This window comes from Pongo abelii, chromosome 22 (genome assembly GCF_028885655.2).
Source record: "Pongo abelii isolate AG06213 chromosome 22, NHGRI_mPonAbe1-v2.0_pri, whole genome shotgun sequence".
NCBI classification, from domain to species: Eukaryota; Metazoa; Chordata; class Mammalia; order Primates; family Hominidae; genus Pongo; species Pongo abelii.
The window spans coordinates 53,261,870-53,283,533 of NC_072007.2; the positions used below are offsets into that span (position 1 = coordinate 53,261,870).

Genomic DNA, 21,664 nt, shown 5'->3' on the forward strand with positions numbered 1-21,664 from the left:
TATTAGGAAAAATACTGTAAGGTGCACAACAAACCGCTGACAAAGCCTGACCCTGACCCTCTGGAGATTACGGCCACACTTTTCTTCTTCTCTCAGGTCGCGTGGCTGTGTGTTAATTTGAAGAGCAGGAACAGGAGGCTTTGAATGAAGCCCAATCAGAGAAGAAACATAGAAGCGGCCAGAAGGTCCATCAGCCATCCTGCCACACCACACAAAGGACCAACACAGACAACACAGGGAAGGGCAGCGAAGAGGAAGGTGGTGGTGTGTGGGCAACAATTCCGCAAGAGGACAGAATCAGACCCTGTGAGGAATCCAAGGCCCTCACTTTGGCAAAATCACTAACAATCCTTCTAACATATTCCTAAGAGGAAACACGTCTCTCATCACTAAACTGTAAAGCTTCCAGGACCCAATTGCTGGGACACAGAAGTTGTACCCAGCAAGCAAAAATGCACTGTGGTAACCCAGGGGCAGGGGCTCGAGCCTGTGGTCCCAGCCACTTGGGAGGCCGAGGAGGCAGATCACTTGAGCCCAGGAGTTTGAAACCAGCCTGAAAAATGTAGCAAGACCCCATCTCAAAAAAAAAAAAAGAAAAGGAAAAAAAAATGCAGCCCGTAATGGGATGGACTGAGACCCCTCCAGGAGTCAGAGAGGCCCCCCGTCTACTGTTTCTACCTGAGATCCTGATCCCCGATACTATCGTAGATGGAGCAGCCTCCCTCTCAGAAGGGAGCCTTCCACACACCCGTTCTAGTTCATCCCATGGGCAAACACACACGCACCTACACACGCCCCACACATAGTCCTAAGTGAGCAGCCACAAGCAGGGAGCGAGCCGCAGGCAGCTCCAAGATTTGAAAACAAGCACCATCTAGTGGACAGCCACAGACAGCCAGGGACCAGCGATCCAGAGGGGCCAGTTCCAGGAGGCGCCCACCCCACCCTCCCCACAGGCTCAAGAATCCAGAGGTGAGTGACGCTGGGCAGAACACTTACCCCAGAGGAGGACAGAAGCAGCCCAGGCTGAGTTGGCACCAGGGAGATGCGGCTCACAAACCTGTGAGGGCGAGAGACAGTAGCAGAGTCAGCTAGCCCAGTGCCCGCAGGGACCAGGAGGCCTGGGGAGGCCGCCTGTTCATCTAAGGAAGAGAAGCCTCTGCCCTAAACCCCCTGATCCAATAAAAACAGCCAACATGGGAAGTATCTGTTAACCCTAACCTGGTTAGGGTTAACCAGGTGAAGGCCCCTGGACGCGGTCGGGGAGGTGAGTGAGGTCATTCCTGGGTCCCCAATAGCACAGCAACCTCTAACCCAGGCTGCTCCTCAGCCATGCCTGCCAGAGAGCCAAGCACCTCTGTGCCCCTCTGCAGCCCCCTCTGCAGCAGCTCTGCTCAGCGGCACCTCCACAGGCCCACCAGCACCCACCCTGGCCCAAGGCACCTGCCCTGTGATGAAAGGAGCCTTGGGGGAGACTCAAAGACACAGCACACAGGGAGGAGGGTAGAGGAAGGAAGGTGGAGGGAGGAGGGCAGCCAAGCCCACGGACAGATTCCTATCAGGGTCCTGATGGCCCCTCAGCAACAACTCTGAGTGACCTGGCCAGAGAGCTGTCTCTGCTGAGCCCGGCCCAGTCCTCCTGTGAGGGGTTGGCCTGCAAGCAAAGGACTCAAAGTCACAGGGACCCTCCCATCAGAACAGCCATGAAGAGTGACCCAAGCAGCCAGCTCACCTGGAAACCCATCTTGGCTCGGGCACCTACAAGGGTGACAAGGCTCCTTTTCTTCCCGCTCTAACACAGTGGCCTCAAGCAACCCCTCACGCACGAGGTTCCCAGGGACCCTGGAATGGGGTGGCCCGTGAGCCTCACTCCATCTCCGCCAGTCATGGCCTCTGCTACCTTGGGCTAGCCATTGAGTGAGCCGGGCCCAGTCCTGCAGCCACCGCCCTGCACGGCACCACAGCACCGACAGCAGCCCACAGCCCAGGACAGAGAGGGCACAGGACGCCCCGTGCAGAGGGGACGAGTGGCCTCACAGTTCTCAACAGTTTGAAAGGACGGGAAACCACAGTTTCCAGGGGTCTGAAACAAAATCTCAAAACATAATTCGTCCAATCACTGCAGTATCTACTGAGCACCTACTTATGCCAGGCACCACGCTGAGGGCTGCACACAGCAACAGGCCCAGCCGACCCACAGAACCACTCAGACGCAGCGGGAGACGGCCAGTGAACCAACCGATACTGCAATGTCAGCAAAGGGCACAGAACAGCACATCCAGCAGAAACACAGCTCCGGCCACACACGGGGGCCAGGGGGCTTTGTTTTCAATTTGCCAGCCACTATGTTGAAAAGTAAACGGGCAGGCCGGGCATGGTGGCTCACGCCTGTAATCCCAGCACTGTGGGAGGTCGAGGTGGGCGAATCATGAGGTCAGGAGATCAAGACCAGCCTGGCCAACACAATGAAACCTCATCTCTACTAAAACTACAAAAAAAATTAGCCAGGCGTGGTGGCAAGAGCCTGTAGTCCCAGCTACTTGGGAGGCTGAGGCAGGAGAATCGCTTGAACCTGGAAGGCGGAGGTTGCAGTGAGCCAAGATCATGCCACTGCACTTCAGCCTGGGCGACACAGGTAACAAAGAGAAAAGAAAGCAAGGGAGGGGAAGGGTGGGGTGGGGAGGGGGGAAGGAAGGGAGGAAGGGAGAGGGCAGTTGAAGTTAATTTTAATACTATGTTTTTATTCAATATATCTAAGTGATGAGGCATTTCCCTAGAAGGGTGAGAAGCGTGTTCCCATCAGCAGAAACCTCCCTCACGTGCCTGGCGAGGCAAGGGAGCTGCAGAGACCCCAGCGAGAGATGGTGAAGGGGAGGGGCCGGGGGGCTGCAGGCCAGAGAACTCCAGAGCTGGATCACTAGCGAACTAAATGCAAGTCAGAATAAGCTATCCTGAGGCACACACCAGTGACTGGCCTTCTTAAACAGGAAATGTTTGCATCCATTCAAAACCAGGAAAACACGGGCAACCTCAGCATTGAATTCCCTCTCTCCAATTTCTTCCACTGCCTCAAATAATATATTTTAAAACATTTCAGCCAATTACACTAAGCACTTTTCCTTTGTGTAAATTCTAATGATCTTTTTGTGTGAGAGAGAAGCGGGCATTCAGAAACACCTCCACATGGGTCCTGGCAGAGCTTGCTGCCACGAGAGACGCCGCCACCTGGCTGCAGAGGCTGCTTAATTCTTGGACAGCTGAAATCACTAAAGTTCGTCCTCGCCCCCAACACACCCACCGCCCAGCAGCGAACAACTCCCAGGCATGGTGCAGGGTCTCCACACTGAGACAGGGGTTTCCCGGAAACAAGCCCTCCCGTTCGGTCAGGACCAATGCGAAGTCACCGGCACAGACTACGGGTAATAGTGCAGAGTGAACCCCACCCTTTCGGGGCTTCTGCAGGCAGCACCACGGCGCCTGCAGTGACCAAGCATGGGGGCTGCTGTCACCCGCGTGGGGCCTCGCCAGCTACAACGGCATCTGCTGAGCCGCAAGCTGACGCTGTTTTCAAACAGAGCTTCTTTCTGCTGGAGGGGCAGGAAGGGGCACTCACTCTGTGTGCCCCAAGCAGAAGGACTCGATGCTGTGGGGCGCCGCCGCCCAGCTGACTCGGATCTTCTCGTCCCGGTCGGCAGTGAGGATGAAGCAGTCGTCAGGACTCACAGCCTACATCACCAGGGGCCAGAAAAGAAAAAGCTGCTCACCTGAGTCTTCCCGAATCAAGTCCCTCATGGAAGCAGGCAGGGAGGCTGCAGCCTGGCTGCCAAGAGGATGCGGCCTTCGAGGACAGACCAGCATGGCTCCTCCCCTCCTCCCGTCCCTACGTCTAATCGCTGGCCCTCATTTTCCCTCCCTAGAGGGTCTCCGGCCACCTCAAGCCCTCACTCCTCAGCGCTACAGCAGGCTTCTGGAGTGGGGCAGTGCCACCCCTGCCTGCCTGTCTCCCGCACCTCGGCAAATCCAAGCCCCACTCCCATTTCCACCCGCCCCAGGGCTGCTGCACCCTCCTGCCCAACACTGGGTTGCCTTCCTTGCCTTCCTGTCACACGTCCCCACACCCATCTGTCACCAAGTCCCAGTGAGGTTCCCTTGATACCCCACACTCGCCATTGTTCCTGACTGTCCCTGCGTGAGTCCAATCCCAGCTCCACCACCTGGGCTGTGGGCCTGGGCCCTCTGGGGCTCCAGGTGTCTGTCTGTGACACACGGGGCACATAGAGTGGGGGCTGCTGGGAGCAGTGCTGAGGTGATGCTCCTATAGCACCTGGCACAGCTCCGGGCCAAGGAGGCGGAGCCAGAGGCTCATGGCTGCACCTGCTCCTCTCACACCTTCACTTCCAGCCTGGGGCCACCCTACTGGCCACCTCCTGCCTCACTTGCCTTCTTCATTCTCCCTGCTGTCTGCTCCACCTTCCTAAATCCTGTTCCCACCACTCCCCTGCTCCCAAATCTGCAGAGGGCTGTCCCTGCTAAGGGGGAGCCCCCACTCTCCCCACCAAACGCTGGGGCGCAGACCAGGCAGATGTTGATTCAGCCTGTACCCCACATACCATGTCCCCCACATACTGCGTCTAACAGCATGGACAGGTGCCTGAGCCTTGACAAGGTAGACATTGACTCAGCGTATGCCCCACGTACCACATCCCCCATGTACCGTGTCCCACACCTGCCATGTCTCCCACCTACCACGTCCCCCACCTACCACATCTAACAGCATAGACAGGTGCCCCAGCTCTAGACGGCCACACCTGTGTGGCTCCAGCACCGAAAAGGAGTAGACGTCTCCAGACTTGTCGGCCACCAAGACCTTCTCCTCCGAGGCTGTGAAGGTCAGGGCTGTACACCTCCTTGCCACGGTCCTAGAAGGCCAGAGACACACCCCCGTTAGCTTCCAGGAGCAGCACAGGGGCCTCAACAGCCTGGCAGGCCACGTGGGTGGTGGCAGGCACCGGTACGTGGCTATATGCTCTGTTTTCCAGCTGCTGAAGGTGGTGCCGAAAAAATTAAGCAATGCTAACAACTGGAACAAGGCCAATGCCTTCGACAAATTTACTTTCACAACGTTTTTAAGAAAATTGCTCCTGGCTGGGCGCAGTGGCTCACATCTGTAATCCCAGCACTTTGGGAGGCCAAGGCGGGTGGATCACAAGGTCAGAAGATCGACACCCTCCTGGCTAACACGGTGAAACCGTGTCTCTACTAAAAATACAAAAAAAAAATTAGCCGGGCGTGGTGGCAGGCACCTGTAGTCCCAGCCACTCGGGAGGCTGAGGCAGGAGAATGGCATGAACCCAGGAGGTGGAGCTTGCAGTGAGCCGAGATCGCGCCACCGCACTCCAGCCTGGGCGACTGAGCGAGACTCCATCTCAAAGAAGAAGAAAAAGAAAAGAAAATTGCTCCTGATGGTGGGATCTAGGTGGTGGATAAATGGGTGACAAAATCCTCAACTTTCCTGTGTGTTTGAAAACTGTCAAGAAATGGGGGAATGGTTCCTTAACCCCAGAGTCTTCATTGTGCATTGAGGGAGACAATGGCCCTCTCCATAAACGCCGAGTGTGCTGGGGGCCACGGTCAAGGACAAAGGCAGGCACCAGCCTCCAGGGCCCCCAGCCTTGCCGCTGACCTGACCCACACTGACCCCTGCTACTCATTCTGCTGCCTCGAACCAGGAGCCTCAGAGAGCCGTGCCCCGTGCCCTGCAGAGGGATGGAGGGGCCCGGCCACCCTCGGGGCAGGAACCAGCCCAGGGCAGCAGTGAGGCAGCACCCTACCCTCCTCAGGAGGAAGCATGGTTATCCAGTGTGAGAGGCCTGCGCTCCCCCAGTCCACATCCAGATCAGCACATCCATGAGTCCAACCCTGACCCAGAGTCACGGATGCGCCAGAGTTCCAGATGCAGCACGTTTGCACACTGGTTCAGTAAGAATCAAAGTCACAGTTCGCTCCCTCTCATTCACCAGGGCCCAGAGCTACACTACTTCCTGGGGCTCTCATTTCCACATCATTTCTACTGGAATCGTCCCGTATTTATGTCCTCTCCACAAGGCAGGGACCCATATGTTCTATTTTACATAGATATGAGTTGTAGCACAGATTCCCACACATGCAGTTAGCCACAGGGCATCACTGCAGAACGGCAGCCAGCCCTGCTTCCCCATCCCCAGGGCTGTGGCAGCGCACACTGCCCAATACGCAGACGACACCAGGCAGACAAGTACAGGGTGCCTGGCCTACTGCAGCTGGAAATGGAGATGGAAGCTTCAGGAACGCTGTCCTCAATGAGGCCCCTATGTGTCTCTCAGGGGCAGAGGGACTGAAGGACAGAAAAGGGCAGGCAGGACCTTTGGGCCACACCCCAGGCTGGAAGCAGCATCCCTCCTCCTCCCTCGAGGCTATGCAGCACAGCTGCAGAAGGGAGGCAGAAGGGAAGCATAACGGGGTAAACACAGAGGAAACAAGGACAAAGAAAGATAATTACGCTCTGGAGCAAGATGAATCAGAATTCTCAGGGTGTGCCGTCATTTAAACAAACAGCCCTGCACTGCACCAGCGACACAGCCCCCAATGTCCGATGGGCTCATTAAGCAGCTGCCACAAACACGACCATGGTGGCAGAGAGGAGCAGCCCAGGAGGATGCCACAGGGAGGGGGGACTTGGACTCACGGGGCGCTCATCCCCCCAGCCAGGCTGGAAGGCGTGTGGCACAGATGGCCCCCGACACCGTGCCTCCTGCCCAGCTCAGCAGAGGGAGCTGCTCCTCGTCCCTTTGTCCTGCCCCAGCCAGAGGCTCCCAGCCTCTCCAGCTGGGCTTATCCTGGCACGGATTCTAGGCGCAGCTGAGCCTTCCTCACAGGCTTGGGCGCTAGGATCCGAGGGAGGTCACACAATGAGGCAGCTCACTGGACCAGTGGCAAGCCGGCCTGTCACCCTAGCTGAGGCACAACCCCGCCCGCCCTCCGACCCCCAGCCTCTGCAGGGTCTCGGGTCTCAGCACTCCCTCCACAGTCACTGGGTTCACGGCCCAGAGACCAGCAGAACCCAGCAAGTAGCCACCCATCTCCATGCCTTCTGTCCTCTGCCAGGAGTCGAGTGGCTGAGCCCTGAACCCCCAGACTGAGTTGGCACTGCCCCGAGCCCCCCTCCAGAAAGCCACCTGGGCAGCCCCAACAGGGCACTGAGGACACCAGACGCCATCCACACCCACACTCCAGCAGCCAGGCGCTCTCTCTCCATCCCCTGGGCAGAGCGATTCGGCTCTGCCTTTCCCACGTGCTGCCATGGCTCTCACAGTCGTTTTCGGAAACACTGACTCCACTGGGAGGATTTCTCCCTCATAAACACACATGTCAAAATCAATGTATCACTTGTCACCCTGTGTCCTCATCTTCGGTTTGGAAAACCTGGCCTCAGTCCCTCGGGCCAAGAGTCTCCTGACTGCCCAGGTGGCAGGCCCTCTGGCCCTTGCGGTTCTAAACTGCTACCTGGGAAAGAATCGTTGCTGCCCACAACTTCCATCTTGGCTGTGCCTCCAAAACCCTTCAACAGGAAGCTCACCAGCAGCAGCACAGTAACAAAGCGGCCTGGGGTCTCGCCCACCTCAGGTGCATCCCGCAGCGGAGCAGGGCCTCAGTGAAATGCAGATAGGCCACGAGTACATGGAACCTCTAAAACTGGATGGAGGCGGATGTGCTAAGCGTGGGAGGTGTTCTGGGGAGAGGGTGCATCAGATCTAAGAGTCTGAGATCTAAGAGGCATAAAAAGCCTCCAGGTGTGGGGAGCAGCCCCCATGTTTGTGGACCAGCCACAGGGTGCTGCCTGCCAGCTCAGCATGGTTCCACTCACCCTAGTCCTCTCCTTGAAAGCAGCTCCTGATAAAACTCACCCTATGCCCCTCTCCCTGCCCCACTCTCATCCCCCAAATCTACTCCTCCTGCCATAATCATCCCCTCCAATTTCTCACTGAGAGAAAGGGTAAAGATTTCACTCCACCCGATGCTGAAAAGTTCACAAACCCACAATTCTAAAGGAATTTTAAAAAGATGATTATTGAGGAATTTGCCAAGGAATGCTGAAAGTGGCAGTAACTTCACACCTGTACCCACTGTCCTGCAGTTCAACTAGAGAAAGGGGAGGCAGCAGCGCGTGCCCTACACCAAGGTCAGGAGAAATCCCAAGCCACACCATCGAGACAGGATTTTGTAATCTGCTGCCTGGACTGCATCAAATCACATGGTCCTTCTTCCATACCACCTAAGGCAAACATTTCCTACACGAAGTTATACCGCTGACATCACTTTCAAAACCAAGAGCAGGCCGGGCGCAGTGGCTCACGCCTGTAATCCTAGAGCTTTGGGAAGCCAAGGTGGGCAGATCATCTGAGGTCAGGAGTTCAAGACCAGCCTGGCCAACATGGCAAAACCCCATCTCTACTAAAAATACAAAAATTAGTCAGGCATGGTGGCTCATTCCTATAATCCCAGCTACTCAGGAGGCTGAGGCAGGAGAATCGCTTGAACCCAGGAGGTGGAGGTTGCAGTGAGCCAAGACCGTGCCACTGCACTCCAACCTGGGTGACAAAGAGACACTCCGCTCCACAGAAAAAAAAAAAAGTGAACGCACAGGTAAAGGGGCACTGCCAGGAGCCAGCCACTGCTCCTTGCTCACATGCCACAGGCTGCCCATCTCTCATCCCAAATGCTCGGGACCAAAAGTGCTTTGCACTTCAGATTTGTTCAGGTTTTGGAATATTTGCAAATACTTACTGGCTCAGCATCCCTAACCTAAAAATCCAAAATCCAAAATATTCCAGTGAGCATTTCCTTTGAGCATCTTCCCTATGCTCACAAAATTTCAGATTTTGGAGGATTCTGAATTTCAGATTGGGGTACTTAAACTAGTTGCACTGCCCACTCTTGGACTTGTGCTTTTTTTTTTTCTTTGTAGAGACAAGATCTCGCTATGTTGAGGCCAGACTGGCCTCGAACTGCTGGCCTCAAGGGATCCTCTCCCCTTGGCCCCTCAAAATGCTGGGATTATAGGCGTGAGCCACCATGCCAGCCTCCCAGAGTTTGACCAGGTACTTCCATAAAGAGAATCACACCAGCACACAACCTTCAAAAGATGAGCCAACATAGCAAGACATCTCCCTCTTGGCAAAGCACCTGCAACCAAGGATGAAGAAGCCCCGCCACCCGCCCAGGCTGCAGCGGGATCTGCATCCACCACGAGTCCCAACTCATGGAGCTCTCAACCTCAAATGACCTCCTCCAAGAAGCCAACTGCCACAGGCAACCACATTGAGTGGAGAGAATTCTAGATTCCTCCCTCCTCTGGGCCATGCACGATGCCAGGAGCAGAGGCCCCGCCCCTTTGGAGGAGTCAGAACCCCTGGAGGAGCCCTGGGCCTCCATGCTTCCATCAGGGTGAAGAAGCTCCACTGTTAGGAACTAGGACACAGTGGGCAGGCTGACTGGACATCCTCTTTCTCCCAGGTTCAAAGTGAGACACTACCTCTGGACAGCGAGCCCACACTGAAGTGACATTCCACCCACGTTTCCATCTTTCTAGCAACCTAAGAACTTCACAGCCACAGCACTGTCCAGACTTGAAAGAGTTAGCGTCTTCAAGACACGAGTGAGCTCCCTGCCCGCTCACCCCGACCACCAGCCAGGCCTGTGGCACACACGGCCAGACCCAGCCTCGCCTACCCCCTGCGGGAAGTGGCTACTCCTCAAATGGTGTCTGGTACCAGACATCAAAAGCCTTGGCACAGGGTACACCCTCTGCAAAGTGAAGAATTAACCTTGCCTTTGGCCTCATCTCCAAGAGTAGGGGCCTTGAACCCCACAGGCAGCCTAAGTACGTCATTTAGGGCAGGGGCCTGGGGCCACAAGGTGCCCACTCCACCTCTGGAGGGGCTGGGAACTAAAGGTCACCCACCCCGACAGCATTTGATCAACCCCAAGAAAACCGCTGGACACCAAGGCTTGGGAAGCTTCGCTGTGTGTGTTGTCACACATTGGTGCCAGTAAACCCACACTGTCCACACCTCTGCTGTCCCCCTTGCTCTGGCTCAAACTTCCCAGAGTTTAAAGGCAGGAAGAGGTACAAGGAAACAGTAGCATTTGAGCAGTGGAACAGTGCAAACAATGTAACAACCCAGCTACAGGGAATGACACGGTGTTGTCCACGCTGCCCTGGGCAGGGACGACAGGCTACAGGCTAGCACATACCACCGCTACAATGTAACACATGCAAATCCTGTAATCCATCTGCAGAGAGGAGGAGGGCCTGGCCCCAGTGCTCATCCCATACTCTGGCTCTGGGTGGTGAAATTCAGGGTGGTTTTTGTTATTGCTCTCATTTTGTACTTCTCAGTGGTTTCCAATTTTCTGTACGGACCAAAACCAAAGGATAAAAAAGGCAAAAGGTAGCATGAGAGGACACCAAACTGTACTCCAGGGGAAGCAGACAAGTGAGAATTCGCTCCCAATTTCTACAACCCCACTCACCATAGCTGAACGGGAACCCACACATTCCACTGTTGTCTAAGTAACTGGATCACGTCTGAGACCCATGTACACGTCGGCACATGGATCTCAGCTGTGCACCTGTTCTTGACCCCAGGGCTTTGAAGTTTTGTCAGCTAAGGCAAGGGTCCCGGAAAATGCTAATCCAGTCTCAGTAGTTACTGGTGCAGCTCACCTTACACACCGGTGCAGCTCACCTTACACACCTGTGCAGCTCACTTTACACACCGGTGCAGCTCACCTTAAACACCTGTGCCACAGAAAGGCCGTGTCAGAAAGGCCATGTTGAGAGCCACACTTTGGGAGATGGGCTTATTTTGTAAAAATAAAGTGTCCAAATATAAACAGCTCTTACAAATAAACAATACCCCAATGGAAAAACATAGGATATGGAAAAAAAAAGTTTACAAAACACAAATGATTCTTCAGTATATAAAAAGTTGTTCTTCTGGCCAGGCGCCAGTGGCTCACACCTGTAAACCCGGCACCCTGGGAGGCCGAGGTGGGTGGATCACCTGAGGTCAGGAGTTCAAGACCAGCCTGGCCAACATTGTGAAACCCCATCTCTGGTGGTTAAGTAATCTCAGCTGCTCGGGAGGCTGAGGCAGAAGAATCGCTTGAACCCGGGAGGTGGAGGTTGCAGTGAGCCGGGATTGGGCCACTACACTCCAGCCTGGGTGACAGAGCGAGACTCTGTCTCAAAACAAAGAAAGAAAGAAATCGCAGAGCATATGGCCTAGCCCAGATGAAATGAATCACAAAGTCTGTGCTTTCACAAGACACCCAAGTGGCTCTTGTGCACTATGCCTATGCCAGAGCTCAGCTAGGGCCTTTACTTTAGGAAAAGAATTACCAGGCCAGGCGCAGTGGCTCACTCCTGTAATCCTAGCACTTTGGGGGGCTGAGACAGGTGGATCACCTTGAGGTCAGGAGTTCGAAACCAGCCTGGCCAACATGGTGAAACCCCTTCTCTACTAAAAATACAAAAAATTAGCCAGACGTGGTGGCACATGCTTGCAATCCGAGCTACTTGGGAGATTGAGGCAGGAGAATTGCTTGAACCTGGGAGGCAGAGGTTGCAGTGAGCTGAGATCGCACCATTGTACTCCAGCCTGGGAAACAAGAGTGAAACTCCGTCTCAAATAAAAAAAAAAAAATTACCATCAGATTCTCTTAGATCATTTCATTTTTAACTTTTGGGAGTCAAAGCTCCCTTTGAGAATCTCATGTGAATTATGAAAGGTCTCTACAGCAGCCAGTGTCCGAAAGGCAAGATGAACTGTTATGTGCTTAACTGAATCCTCCAAACCACAACTCCTATGTTGAAGCCCTGACCTACCTAGGACCTCAGAATATAACTATTTGGATAGGACCTTTACAGAGGTGAAACAGAGGTCACTGGGGTAGCCCTGACCCCATCTGACCAGTGTCCTTTCAGGAATAGGAAATGAGGACATAGACACAAAAGGACAACTCTGTGAGGACACAGGGAGAAGACGCCATCAGCAAGCCAAGGAGAGAGGCCTCAGAGGAAACAGCCCTGTCCTGCCAGCCCCTTGATCTTGGTTTTCCAGCCTCTACAACTGTGAGAAAATTGTTATTTAAGGCCCCTAGTCTGTGGTATCTTGTTAGGCAGTCCAAGCAGACTAGGACAACTACTATCTTCTTTCAACACTGAGAGGTGAAAACCTGTCCATCCCTCCTTCCCACAGGTTGTCTGAGAAACCCAAAGTCAAGGCCAACCTACTAGAAAGCCCCTGCCACCTGCAGAGATCCCTGTGGAGGGGCCCAGAGCAGGACACCTCAAGGCCACCTTGAGGCATTCACCCTGAATCCTGAAAACACTTCCCATCTTCTCTATTCTAGGTCCTAAATGACTTACTCATGTTGTGGCTATCTTAGCAAGAGGATGCCGTTCACAGGCCTTTCAAGATAAAGATGACGCGATCCACAGCAGTCAGGTGGAAGCAGCCATTTATTATCAGTTATAACTCGGACATGTGGGGACATGCATTTAAAAGTCATTTTCCTACTGGGAGACCATCACTGCCTATGGGAAAGGAGCCAGAAGGCGGGTAAGAAGGGAGACTGACACATACTCTTTGGTTTAATTTTGTTAAGTTTTTAAACCATGTGCATCTATTACCTACCTGATACAGAAAGACACAAAAACATATTGTAAATCACATATACATAAAAACATATGTAGTAGAACCCGTATACACAAAAACACATACAGTAGAAATGATGCAGCATTTCAGGGCTTTCTTTTTAACCTGACTGGAAGTGAGGACAGAGCAGGCATTCATTGCTTTTGATGCTACCTAGAATTTGGCTTTTTTTTTTTTGGGACAGAGTTTTGCTCGTCACCCAGGCTGGAGTGCAATGGCACGATCTCGGCTCACTGCAACCTCCGCCTCCCAGGTTCGGGAGATTCTCCTGCCTCGGCCACCCGAGTAGCTGGAACTACAGGCACGCACCACCATGCCCGGCTAATTTTGTATTTTTAGTAGAGACGGGGTTTTGCCATGTGGGCCAGGCTAGTCTCGAACTCCTGATCTCAGGTGATCCGATCCGCCTGCCTCGGCCTCCCAAAGTGCTAGGATTATAGGTGGGAGCCACTGCACCCAGCTGAATTTGGGTTTTTACTCTTCTCTTTGAAAATAAGATGAGGCTGGTAGCGGTGGGTCATGCCTATAATCCCAGCACTTTGGGAGGCTGAGGCAGGTGGATCACCTGAGATCAGGAGTTCAAGACCAGCCTGGCCAATGTGGTGAAACTCTGTCTCCAGCAAAAAATACAAAAATTAGTTGGGCATGGTGGTGTGCACCTATAGTCCCAGCTACTGGAGAGGCTGAGGTGGGAGAATTGCTTGAACCTGGAAGGCGGAGGCTGTAGTAAGCCAAGATCACACCACCGCATTCCAGCCTGGGTGACAGAATGAGACCCTTCTCCAAAAAAAAAAAAAAAAAAAGATGAAATAAAAATCTTAAAGACAGGCCGCGTAGTGGCTCACACTTGTAATCCCAGCAGTTTGGGTGGCTGAGGCCAGCAGATCACCTGAGGTCAGGAGTTCAAGACTGGCCTGGCTAACATTGTGAAAACCCATCTCTACTAAAATTACAAAAAATTAGCCGGGCATGGTGGCGAGTGCCTGTAATCCCAGCTACTTGAGAAGCTGAGGCAGGAGAATCGCTTGAACCCGGGAGGTCGAGGTTGCGATGAGCGAAGACCGCGCCATTGCACTCCAGCCTGGGCAACAAAAGCAAAACTCCGTCTCAAAAAAATAAAAAAAGAGGAATAGGGAAGGCAGAAGAACCTTTCTGGACTTTGCTAGGTAAGAGGGCAAGGTATGGCGATATCTCCGTTCTTGCCAGATTTACTGGCCTCTCCATCCCCATCCCCATGGATCCACCCCCCATCCACTCTTCAGATACTCAGACATATGTGCACTAAACTCACCTAGCTTAATACTATGGTACAGACCCCTCAACAGATCCCAAATCCCTACCACTCTCCAGGGCAGGCTCACAGCCTTGTTCCTGCTAATCGCAAGGACGCAGGACCGCCCTGGAAAACAGGGGCACCAACACGCAGGCGGAGGGACCAGCAGCAGGACCCGGCTCTGTCTTCCGAGCCCACTGACCGGAGTCTGCTACCTAACTGTTCACCACCCAACGTGGGACAGAACAGCACCCCTGCACCCTCCCAGAGCTGCCGTGAGGATCAGATCAGCCAACACACACACGGCACTGAAAGCGGTGTCTGGCACCGAACTGCAGCTCCGCGTCAACCACTTATCACCATGTTATGGTCACTATTACTACAGGCATGCAAGGACAAGGTGTGCATTCAACATCTTAAGAATCCAGCGTTAGCATCTCATACCTGACACTCAGACATTGCCATGGTTTTGTACGGAAAAGAATCAGACGCTTACTGTCATCGGTTAAAGCAAAATAGCTGCCAGACTTGGAGAAGGTGGACGCCAGAATCGCACCGCTCCCCTGGTCCAAGGGCGCGTCCTCCCTGAGGAAGAGAGGAGGAAGACGGTTAAGCTTCACCTAAGGAAATAAGGCTGCATTCCTTGTTGGCCAGCGTGGTAATTTCTAACATGGGAGGAGGTAGAAACTGTTAAGGGGATCATGTAGCCAAAATACAGACATATTAAAGGGACATGGGGAAGTTCAAAACAGCTCTAATTTTATCAGCATGAAGCCTAACTAAACAGAAAATCTCCCAGCATACATGCCAGAACCCAGAGAGCTAAGCTGGAAGAACCCTCAAAGACACATGGCCCTCTTCCTCATGGGCAAGGACTAACCCAAGGCTAGAGGCAGGGATAAACTCACATTAACAATACTAGTAACAGGCCAGGTGTGGTAGCTCAGACCTATCATCTCAGCACTTTGGTGTTGCGGGAAGTCAGGGACCCCAAACGGAGGGACCGGCTGAAACCGTGGCAGAAGAACGTGGATTGTGAAGATTTCATGGACATTTATTAGTCCCCCAAATTAATACTTTTATAATTCCTTATGCCTGTCTTTACTGCAATCTCAACATAAATTGTGAAGATTTCATGGACATTTATCACTTCCCCAATCAATACCCTTGTGATTTCCTATGCCTGTCTTTACTTTAATCCCTTAATCCTGTCATCTCGTAAGACAAGGAGGGTGTATGTCGCCTCAGGACCCCGTGATGGTTGCGTTAACTGCACAAATTGTAGAGCATGTGTGTTTGAACAATATGAAATCTGGGGACCTTGAAAAAAGAACAGGATAACAGCAATGTTCAGGGAATAAGAGAGATAACCTTAACTCTGACCGCTGGTGAGCCAGGTGGAACAGAGCCATATTTCTCTTCTTTCAAAAGCAAATGGGAGAAATATAGCTGAATTCTTTTTCTCAGCAAGGAACATCCCTGAGAAAGAAAATGCACCCGAGGGTGGGCCTCTAAAATGGCCCCCTTGGGTGTGGCCGTCTTCTGGTCGAGACTGTAGGGATGAAATAAGCCCCAGTCTCCCATAGCACTCCCAGGCTTATAAGGACGAGGAAATTCCCACCTAATAAATTTTGGTCAGACCGGTTACTCTCAAACCCTGTCTCCTGATAAGATGTCATCAATGACAATGGTGCCCGAAACTTATTAGCAATTTTAACTTCGCCCGGGTCCTGTGATCTCGCCCTGCCTCCATTTGCCTTGTGATATTCTATTACCTTGTGAAGTACTTGATGTCTGTGACCCACACCCTATTCGTACACTCCCTCCCCTTTTGAAAATCCCTAATTAAGAAACCTGCTGGTTTTACGGCTCTGGGGGCCTCACGGAACCTACTGACATGTGATGTCTCCCCCGGTCGCCCAGCTTTAAAATTTCTTTTGTACTCTGTCCCTTTATTTCTCAAACCGGCCAACACTTAGGGAAAATAGAAAAGAACCTACGTGAAATATCAGGGGTGAATTTTGCCCAATATCTGGCTGAATGTCCCCCGATACTTTGGGAGGACAAGGCGAGAGGATCGCTTGAGCTCAGGAGTTCAAGACCAGCCTGGGTAACATGGCGAAACCACGTCTCTACAAAAAACTACAAAAATTAGTCAGGCAGCCCTGGCGCGGTGCCTCACACCTGTAATCCCAGCACTTTGGGAGGCCGAGGCAGGTGGATCACGAGGTCAGGAGATCAAGACCATCCTGGCCAACATGGTAAAACCCCGTCTCTACTAAAAATACAAAAAAAAAAAAAAAAAAATTAGCCGGGCATGGTGGCATGTGCCTGTAGTCCCAGCTACTCAAGAGGCTGAGGCAGGAGAATCACTTAAACCCGGGAGGTGAAGGTTGCAGTGAGCCGAGATAGCGCCACTGCACTCCAGCCTGGCGACAGGGCAAGACTCCATTTCAAAAAAAAAATTAGGTATGCTAGCATGTGCCTGTAGTCCCAGGTACTTAGGGGGATGAGGCGGGAGATCACTTGAACCCAGGAGATCGAGGCTGCAGGGAGTTATGTTTGTGCAACTGCACTCCAGCCGGGGTAACAGAGAGACCCTGTCTCAAAAAATAATGATAAAACAAACTGAGCCACAATACCAATGATACTAAAGAAAGCCACCATACAAAACACTCACATGTTCTACTTTTATATCTCAATTAGCTGAAGTTAATTTCCTACACCTGCCTTCAACCATTATTTCAAGGAGCCAATAAGATACGTGTTACTGACAGAAACTAAAAGTATTTAGAAAAGTCCTAACACTGTGCTTTTTTTTTTTCTTTTTTCTGAGACGGAGCCTTGCTGTATCACCCAGGTTGGAGTGCGGTGGCGCAACCTTGGCCGACCGCAACCTCCGCCTCCTAGGTTCAAGCGATTCTCCCGCCTCAGCCTCCCGAGCAGCTGGGACTACAGGCGCCCACCATCATACCTGGCTATTTTATTGTTAGTAGAGATGGAGTTTCATCACATTGGCAAGGCTGGCTTTGAACTTCTGACCTCAGTCAGCACCCTGGCCTCCCAAAGAGCTGAGATTATAGGCATGAGCCACCGCACCCGGCACTAACACTGCACTCTTTATTTTTTTTTGGAGACAGAGTCTTGCTCTATCCCTCGGCTGGAGTGCAATGCCGCAATCTCAGCTCTCTGCAACCTCCGCCTCCCAGGTTCAAGTGATTCTTGTGCCTCAACCTCCCAAGTAGATGGGATTACAGGTGCCTGCCACCATGCCCAGCTAATTTTTTGTATTTTTAGTAGAGACAGGGTTTCACCATGTTGGCCACGATGGTCTGGAACTTCTGACCTCAGGTGATCCACCCACCTCGGCCTCCCAAAGTGCTGGGATTACAGGCATAAGCCACCATGCCCAGCCAACAATGTACTCTTAATGCCTAACTTGAAAGTTACTTTTACATGTCTCTCCTGAGGTGCTACTTATCCGCACCACTGTGTGACACAAGCTAAGAATTCAGCAAGTAAGACAATTGCTTCTTAGACCCTCTGGTCCCATTATCGAACCATTAAAGCAGGCCCCGAAAAAACTTCCCCACATCTCACCCTTTATTTTCTTGTGACTTCTTTTCTGCAGCACTGCAGTCATAGATGAAGAGGCTGTCATCATCACTAAAGAGAAATAACAGAATAATTTTAAAAGGAGTTATCATTAGAGACAAATAACAAATTTTTTTTTTTTTTTGAGACGGAGTTTCGCTGTCGTTGTCCAGGCTCGAGTGCAATGGCGCGATCTCGGCTCACCGCAACCTCCACCTCTCAGGTTCAAACAATTCTCCTGCCTCAGCCTCCCCAGTAGCTGAGATTACAGGCATGCACCACCACTCCCGGCTAATTTTGTATTTTTTGTAGAAACGGGGTTTCTCCATGTTGGTCAGGCTGATCTCAAACTCCCAACCTCAGGTGATCCACCCACCTTAGCCTCCGAAAGTGCTCACAGGTGTGAGCCACTGCGCTTGGCCCTAATTTTTTTTTTTTTTGAGTTGGAGTCTCACTCTGTCACTCAGGCTGGAGTGCAAGGGCACGATCTCAGGTCACTGCAACCTCTCTCTCCTGGGTTCAAGCAATTCTCCTGCCTCAGCCTTCCCGGTAGCTGGAATTACAGGTATCTGCCACCACGCCTGGCTAATTTTTGTAGTTTTGGTAGAGACGGGGTTTCGCCATGTTGGCCAGGCTGGTCTCAAACTCCTGACCGCAGGTGATCCGCCCGCCTCAGCCTCCCAAAGTGCTGAGATTATAGGCCGAGCCACTGCGCCCAGCCTAACAATGATTTTTAAAGGAGCACTTTGTTAAAAAAAAAAAAAAAAGTTGATTTTTTTCTCTGTGGAACAAAAAATATTTGCACACTCATTAAATTAAAAGTTGTATACTTGACAAGAAAACTGTCTAGATACAATATTTCAGGGAACAGTTAACAAACTTTATTTGCTTAATCTCTTATTGAAGTATGTCATACTGCATAGTTCTGTGGGAAAAAAAAGTTCAGTAAAACAAATGAGGGATAAATACTCAATAGAAATTAATATGCTATTCTTTTAGGCACCACAAAATCTATGCGACATGGTTATAAGAAATTATGGGCCGGGCGCGGTGGTTCACGCCTGTAATCCCAGCACTTTGGGAGGCCGAGACGGGCGGATCATGAGGTCAGGAGATCGAGACCAGCCTGGCTAACACAGTGAAACCCCATCTCCACTAAAAATACAAAAAATTAGCCAGGCGTGGTAGCAGGCGCCTGCAGTCCCAACTACTCGGGAGGCTGAGGCAGGAGAATGGCGTGAATCCGGGAGGCGGAGCTTGCAGTGAGCCAAGATCGCGCCACTGCACTCCAGCCTGGGCGACAGAGCGAGACTCCTTCTCAAAAAAAAAAAAAGAAATTACGTTCTGATACTGTTGAGTTTTCATTGGGATTCTGTGTACAAATTTCAAGGAGCCATTACTATTTAGAAACATATTTCACCTACCTGAAAGTGTTCCCATGACCCCAAGCACTTACCAACGTAAGAATCACCCATCTTCCATACTGAACCTAAACCCGCTTCGGTTTATCCCATCCTCACCCCCTGGCACGTATCTTGTACATATTTATAGCCTTTAAAGTGAGTGCACCAAAATACTTTCCATGTGGAACCGTGGACTTGTCTTCCAAGTCAGAAACTCCACCAGCCACTAGAATTTCCTCAAAATGCATAGACTGAAGGTAAGCAAATCATGTCTAATATACCCACAGCTCACTCTGGCAGGTATTAGACCGTGAGTCTCTAAAACAAAATCATCTGGGATATGCGACAGGTTTCTGAGTACAATATTTGTAAGGCCTAATTTAACATCGAATTGGCTTTCTGAAACCAAAAGAACAAAGAATATACAGTATATCTGCCAGACACGTCGTCCGTTTCAAGTATGAAATCACAAATAACCTGGGAAACGAGGGGCTGAAACTGACAGCACTACTAATTGCTCCGAGAGTCCTGAGTTAGGACTATTCCATCAACAAACATTTACTAAGTTAAAAATCCCCGGCGTCGTCCTAGCACTGGCGATGCACTAAGGAAAGAGAATAAAATTACGGAAAGCAAAACCCGAGCCGTGTGAAGGGCCACTAGGGAGGTGCGCGCTGCGAGCTCCACATGCACCCTTGGGTTGGGTAAGTGTCGGAGATAACCTAGAGCCCTAAGGAGCAATTAAGGCCAGGTGAGTGGATGCAGGCCGGGAAGAGAGAACAGGCAACCCTGCAAGGAGGGGGAGCGCGCTCGGAGGTCAGTGAGCTCCCAGTGAGTAAGCCCCTCCCTTCTCACCAGGGAGACCCGAGACCCGCTTCTTCCCAATTCCCCAGAGCATGTTCAGCCGGGCCTTGCTGACTGGTCAGCGTCACCCCACGTGCTCTGCTCACCCGGTCCCCGCCGGCGCTGCGGAGACCGGAAGTGACCCGGCGGTAACCGGGCAAGAACACCGCAGACCAGCCATCTAGGGCAATGAGCGCGCCGGGGGCCGGGGAGCGGGCGCCGAAAGCGGACCCTCCAGGCGCAGAGACGCGGCCAGACCGATACAGCGGCGGAGGGCTCGCGGGCTGGAGCGGAGTTCCCCAGAGTCACCCCAGAGTGGGTGCGACCAGGCGGTGCGGGAGAAGCGGGGTCGCCAGGACCCGACGCGCGCCCGCAGCCTGGTCTCCCTGTTCCAAGACCAAGGCCCCCTCACCTGCTTGCTGTGGAGGTGGCCAGGAATCGGCTGCCGCCCCGCACCACCAGCGTCTGTTCGCACAACTCCAGTCCCACAGAGCCCGCCATGTACCAGCCCGCCTCGCCGCCATACACATGTGCCAGCCCAGAGCCTCTTCCTGTCCGCACCGGTCGGTGACGCCAGGCGCAGACGCCGAGAGATGACGTATCCCCCACCTACCGCGCATGCTCAAGGACGAGCCTGCCTTGAGCATGCGTGGAAGGTGCTGTAACCGTCCTCCTGGTTGTGGCTGTGGCCTTTGGTGTTTCGGGCTTGGCACTTCACTCACCAAGGTGATCTGATGGAGGTCACTTCGCATGATTCCAAGTGCTTGCCTAATGTTCATCTTTCCTCTAGACGGGGTAGGGCTGGTTCTGGATCTTTTTCCGCGGTAGCTGGAGAGACGTAGGACCTGATAGCTACTAGATGCCTGGTAAATGATCCTTCAAGAAGTGAATGAGCCGGGGGCCGTGGCTCACATGAAGTCAGCAGTTCGAGACCAGCCTGACCAATATGGTGAAACCCCGTTTCTACTAAAAATACAAAAATTTGCTGGGCGTGGTGGCGTGCGACTGTAACCCCAACTACTTGGGAGGCTGAGACAGAAGAATTGCCTGAACCCGGGAGGCGGAGGTTGCAGTGAGTCGAGATCGCCCCACTGCACTCCAGCCAGGGCGACAGAGCGAGACTCTCTCTCAAAAAAAAAAAGTCCAAGATGTGGTCATGGGTGTGGGTGTCTCGGGTGGCGTCAAGTCTGAGGTCGCTGGAAGTAAGCCTACTGAATCTTTGCACTTAGACAAGCCAAAGATGCCTTAAAATCTCCGAACTGGAGTGATATTTTCAACCCAAACTATGGTTAGTTTCCAGTGTTCATCCCAAGATCCCCAAAAGCCTCTTACAATCCCAGCATCAGACACAAAATCTAGGATCTCACGGTCTGTTTTAGATTGGCTTGTCCGGTGCAGCTCCTCTTGATCCAGAGACTTACAAACTAAAAAGATGAATTTTCTCTCCCATGCACGCAACATATGATGGTGAGCCGGGACCAGATAACCACAATAAATACTTGCATGTGAAAATGAGAAGAGGAGGAGACAGAGCAATCACTGGTCCAAAGCAATTCTGAAATCCTACTGGAAGATGTTTTCAGGCCCTACAAGAATAAGAAGTCTTCCTTAACCAGGCCCGAGTTCTGCTTCCTGGGAGTATCTCCCCGGGCTGTATCTCAGCACAGCTCTTGCCTGTGCCCTCTTGGGTGACCCTCCTTTTCCAGCACCTTCTTGGCCGTTTTGAAGAATGTGCCCTTTGAGAAACTTTCTCAACCTACTTCCTGTCATTAGTAAATTGTGAGCCCACA

General features: G+C 52.3%; 1 protein-coding gene across 3 annotated transcripts in view; it reads right to left on the reverse strand.

The window, feature by feature from the left end:
* Positions 1-20,467, reverse strand: part of WDR4 (WD repeat domain 4) — a 35,626-nt gene extending 15,159 nt beyond the window's left edge. For 2 of the 3 annotated variants that reach the window (XR_010138810.1, XM_024239401.3), the window contains exons 1-6: positions 20,287-20,467; positions 17,635-17,700; positions 14,479-14,619; positions 4,763-4,919; positions 3,614-3,726; positions 1,000-1,060 (exon numbers count right to left, since the gene is read on the reverse strand). Coding sequence is in view for 2 of the 3 variants with exons in the window: in XM_024239401.3 (XP_024095169.3) it covers positions 1,000-1,060; positions 3,614-3,726; positions 4,763-4,919; positions 14,479-14,619; positions 17,635-17,700; positions 20,287-20,375 (627 nt within the window). In the remaining variant the exon portion in view is untranslated. Of the gene's footprint in view, positions 1-999; positions 1,061-3,613; positions 3,727-4,762; positions 4,920-14,478; positions 14,621-17,634; positions 17,701-20,286 lie in introns of those variants that run through there. The other variant, XM_002830736.6, reaches the window with a different exon arrangement.
* Positions 20,468-21,664: the final 1,197 nt, after the last annotated feature.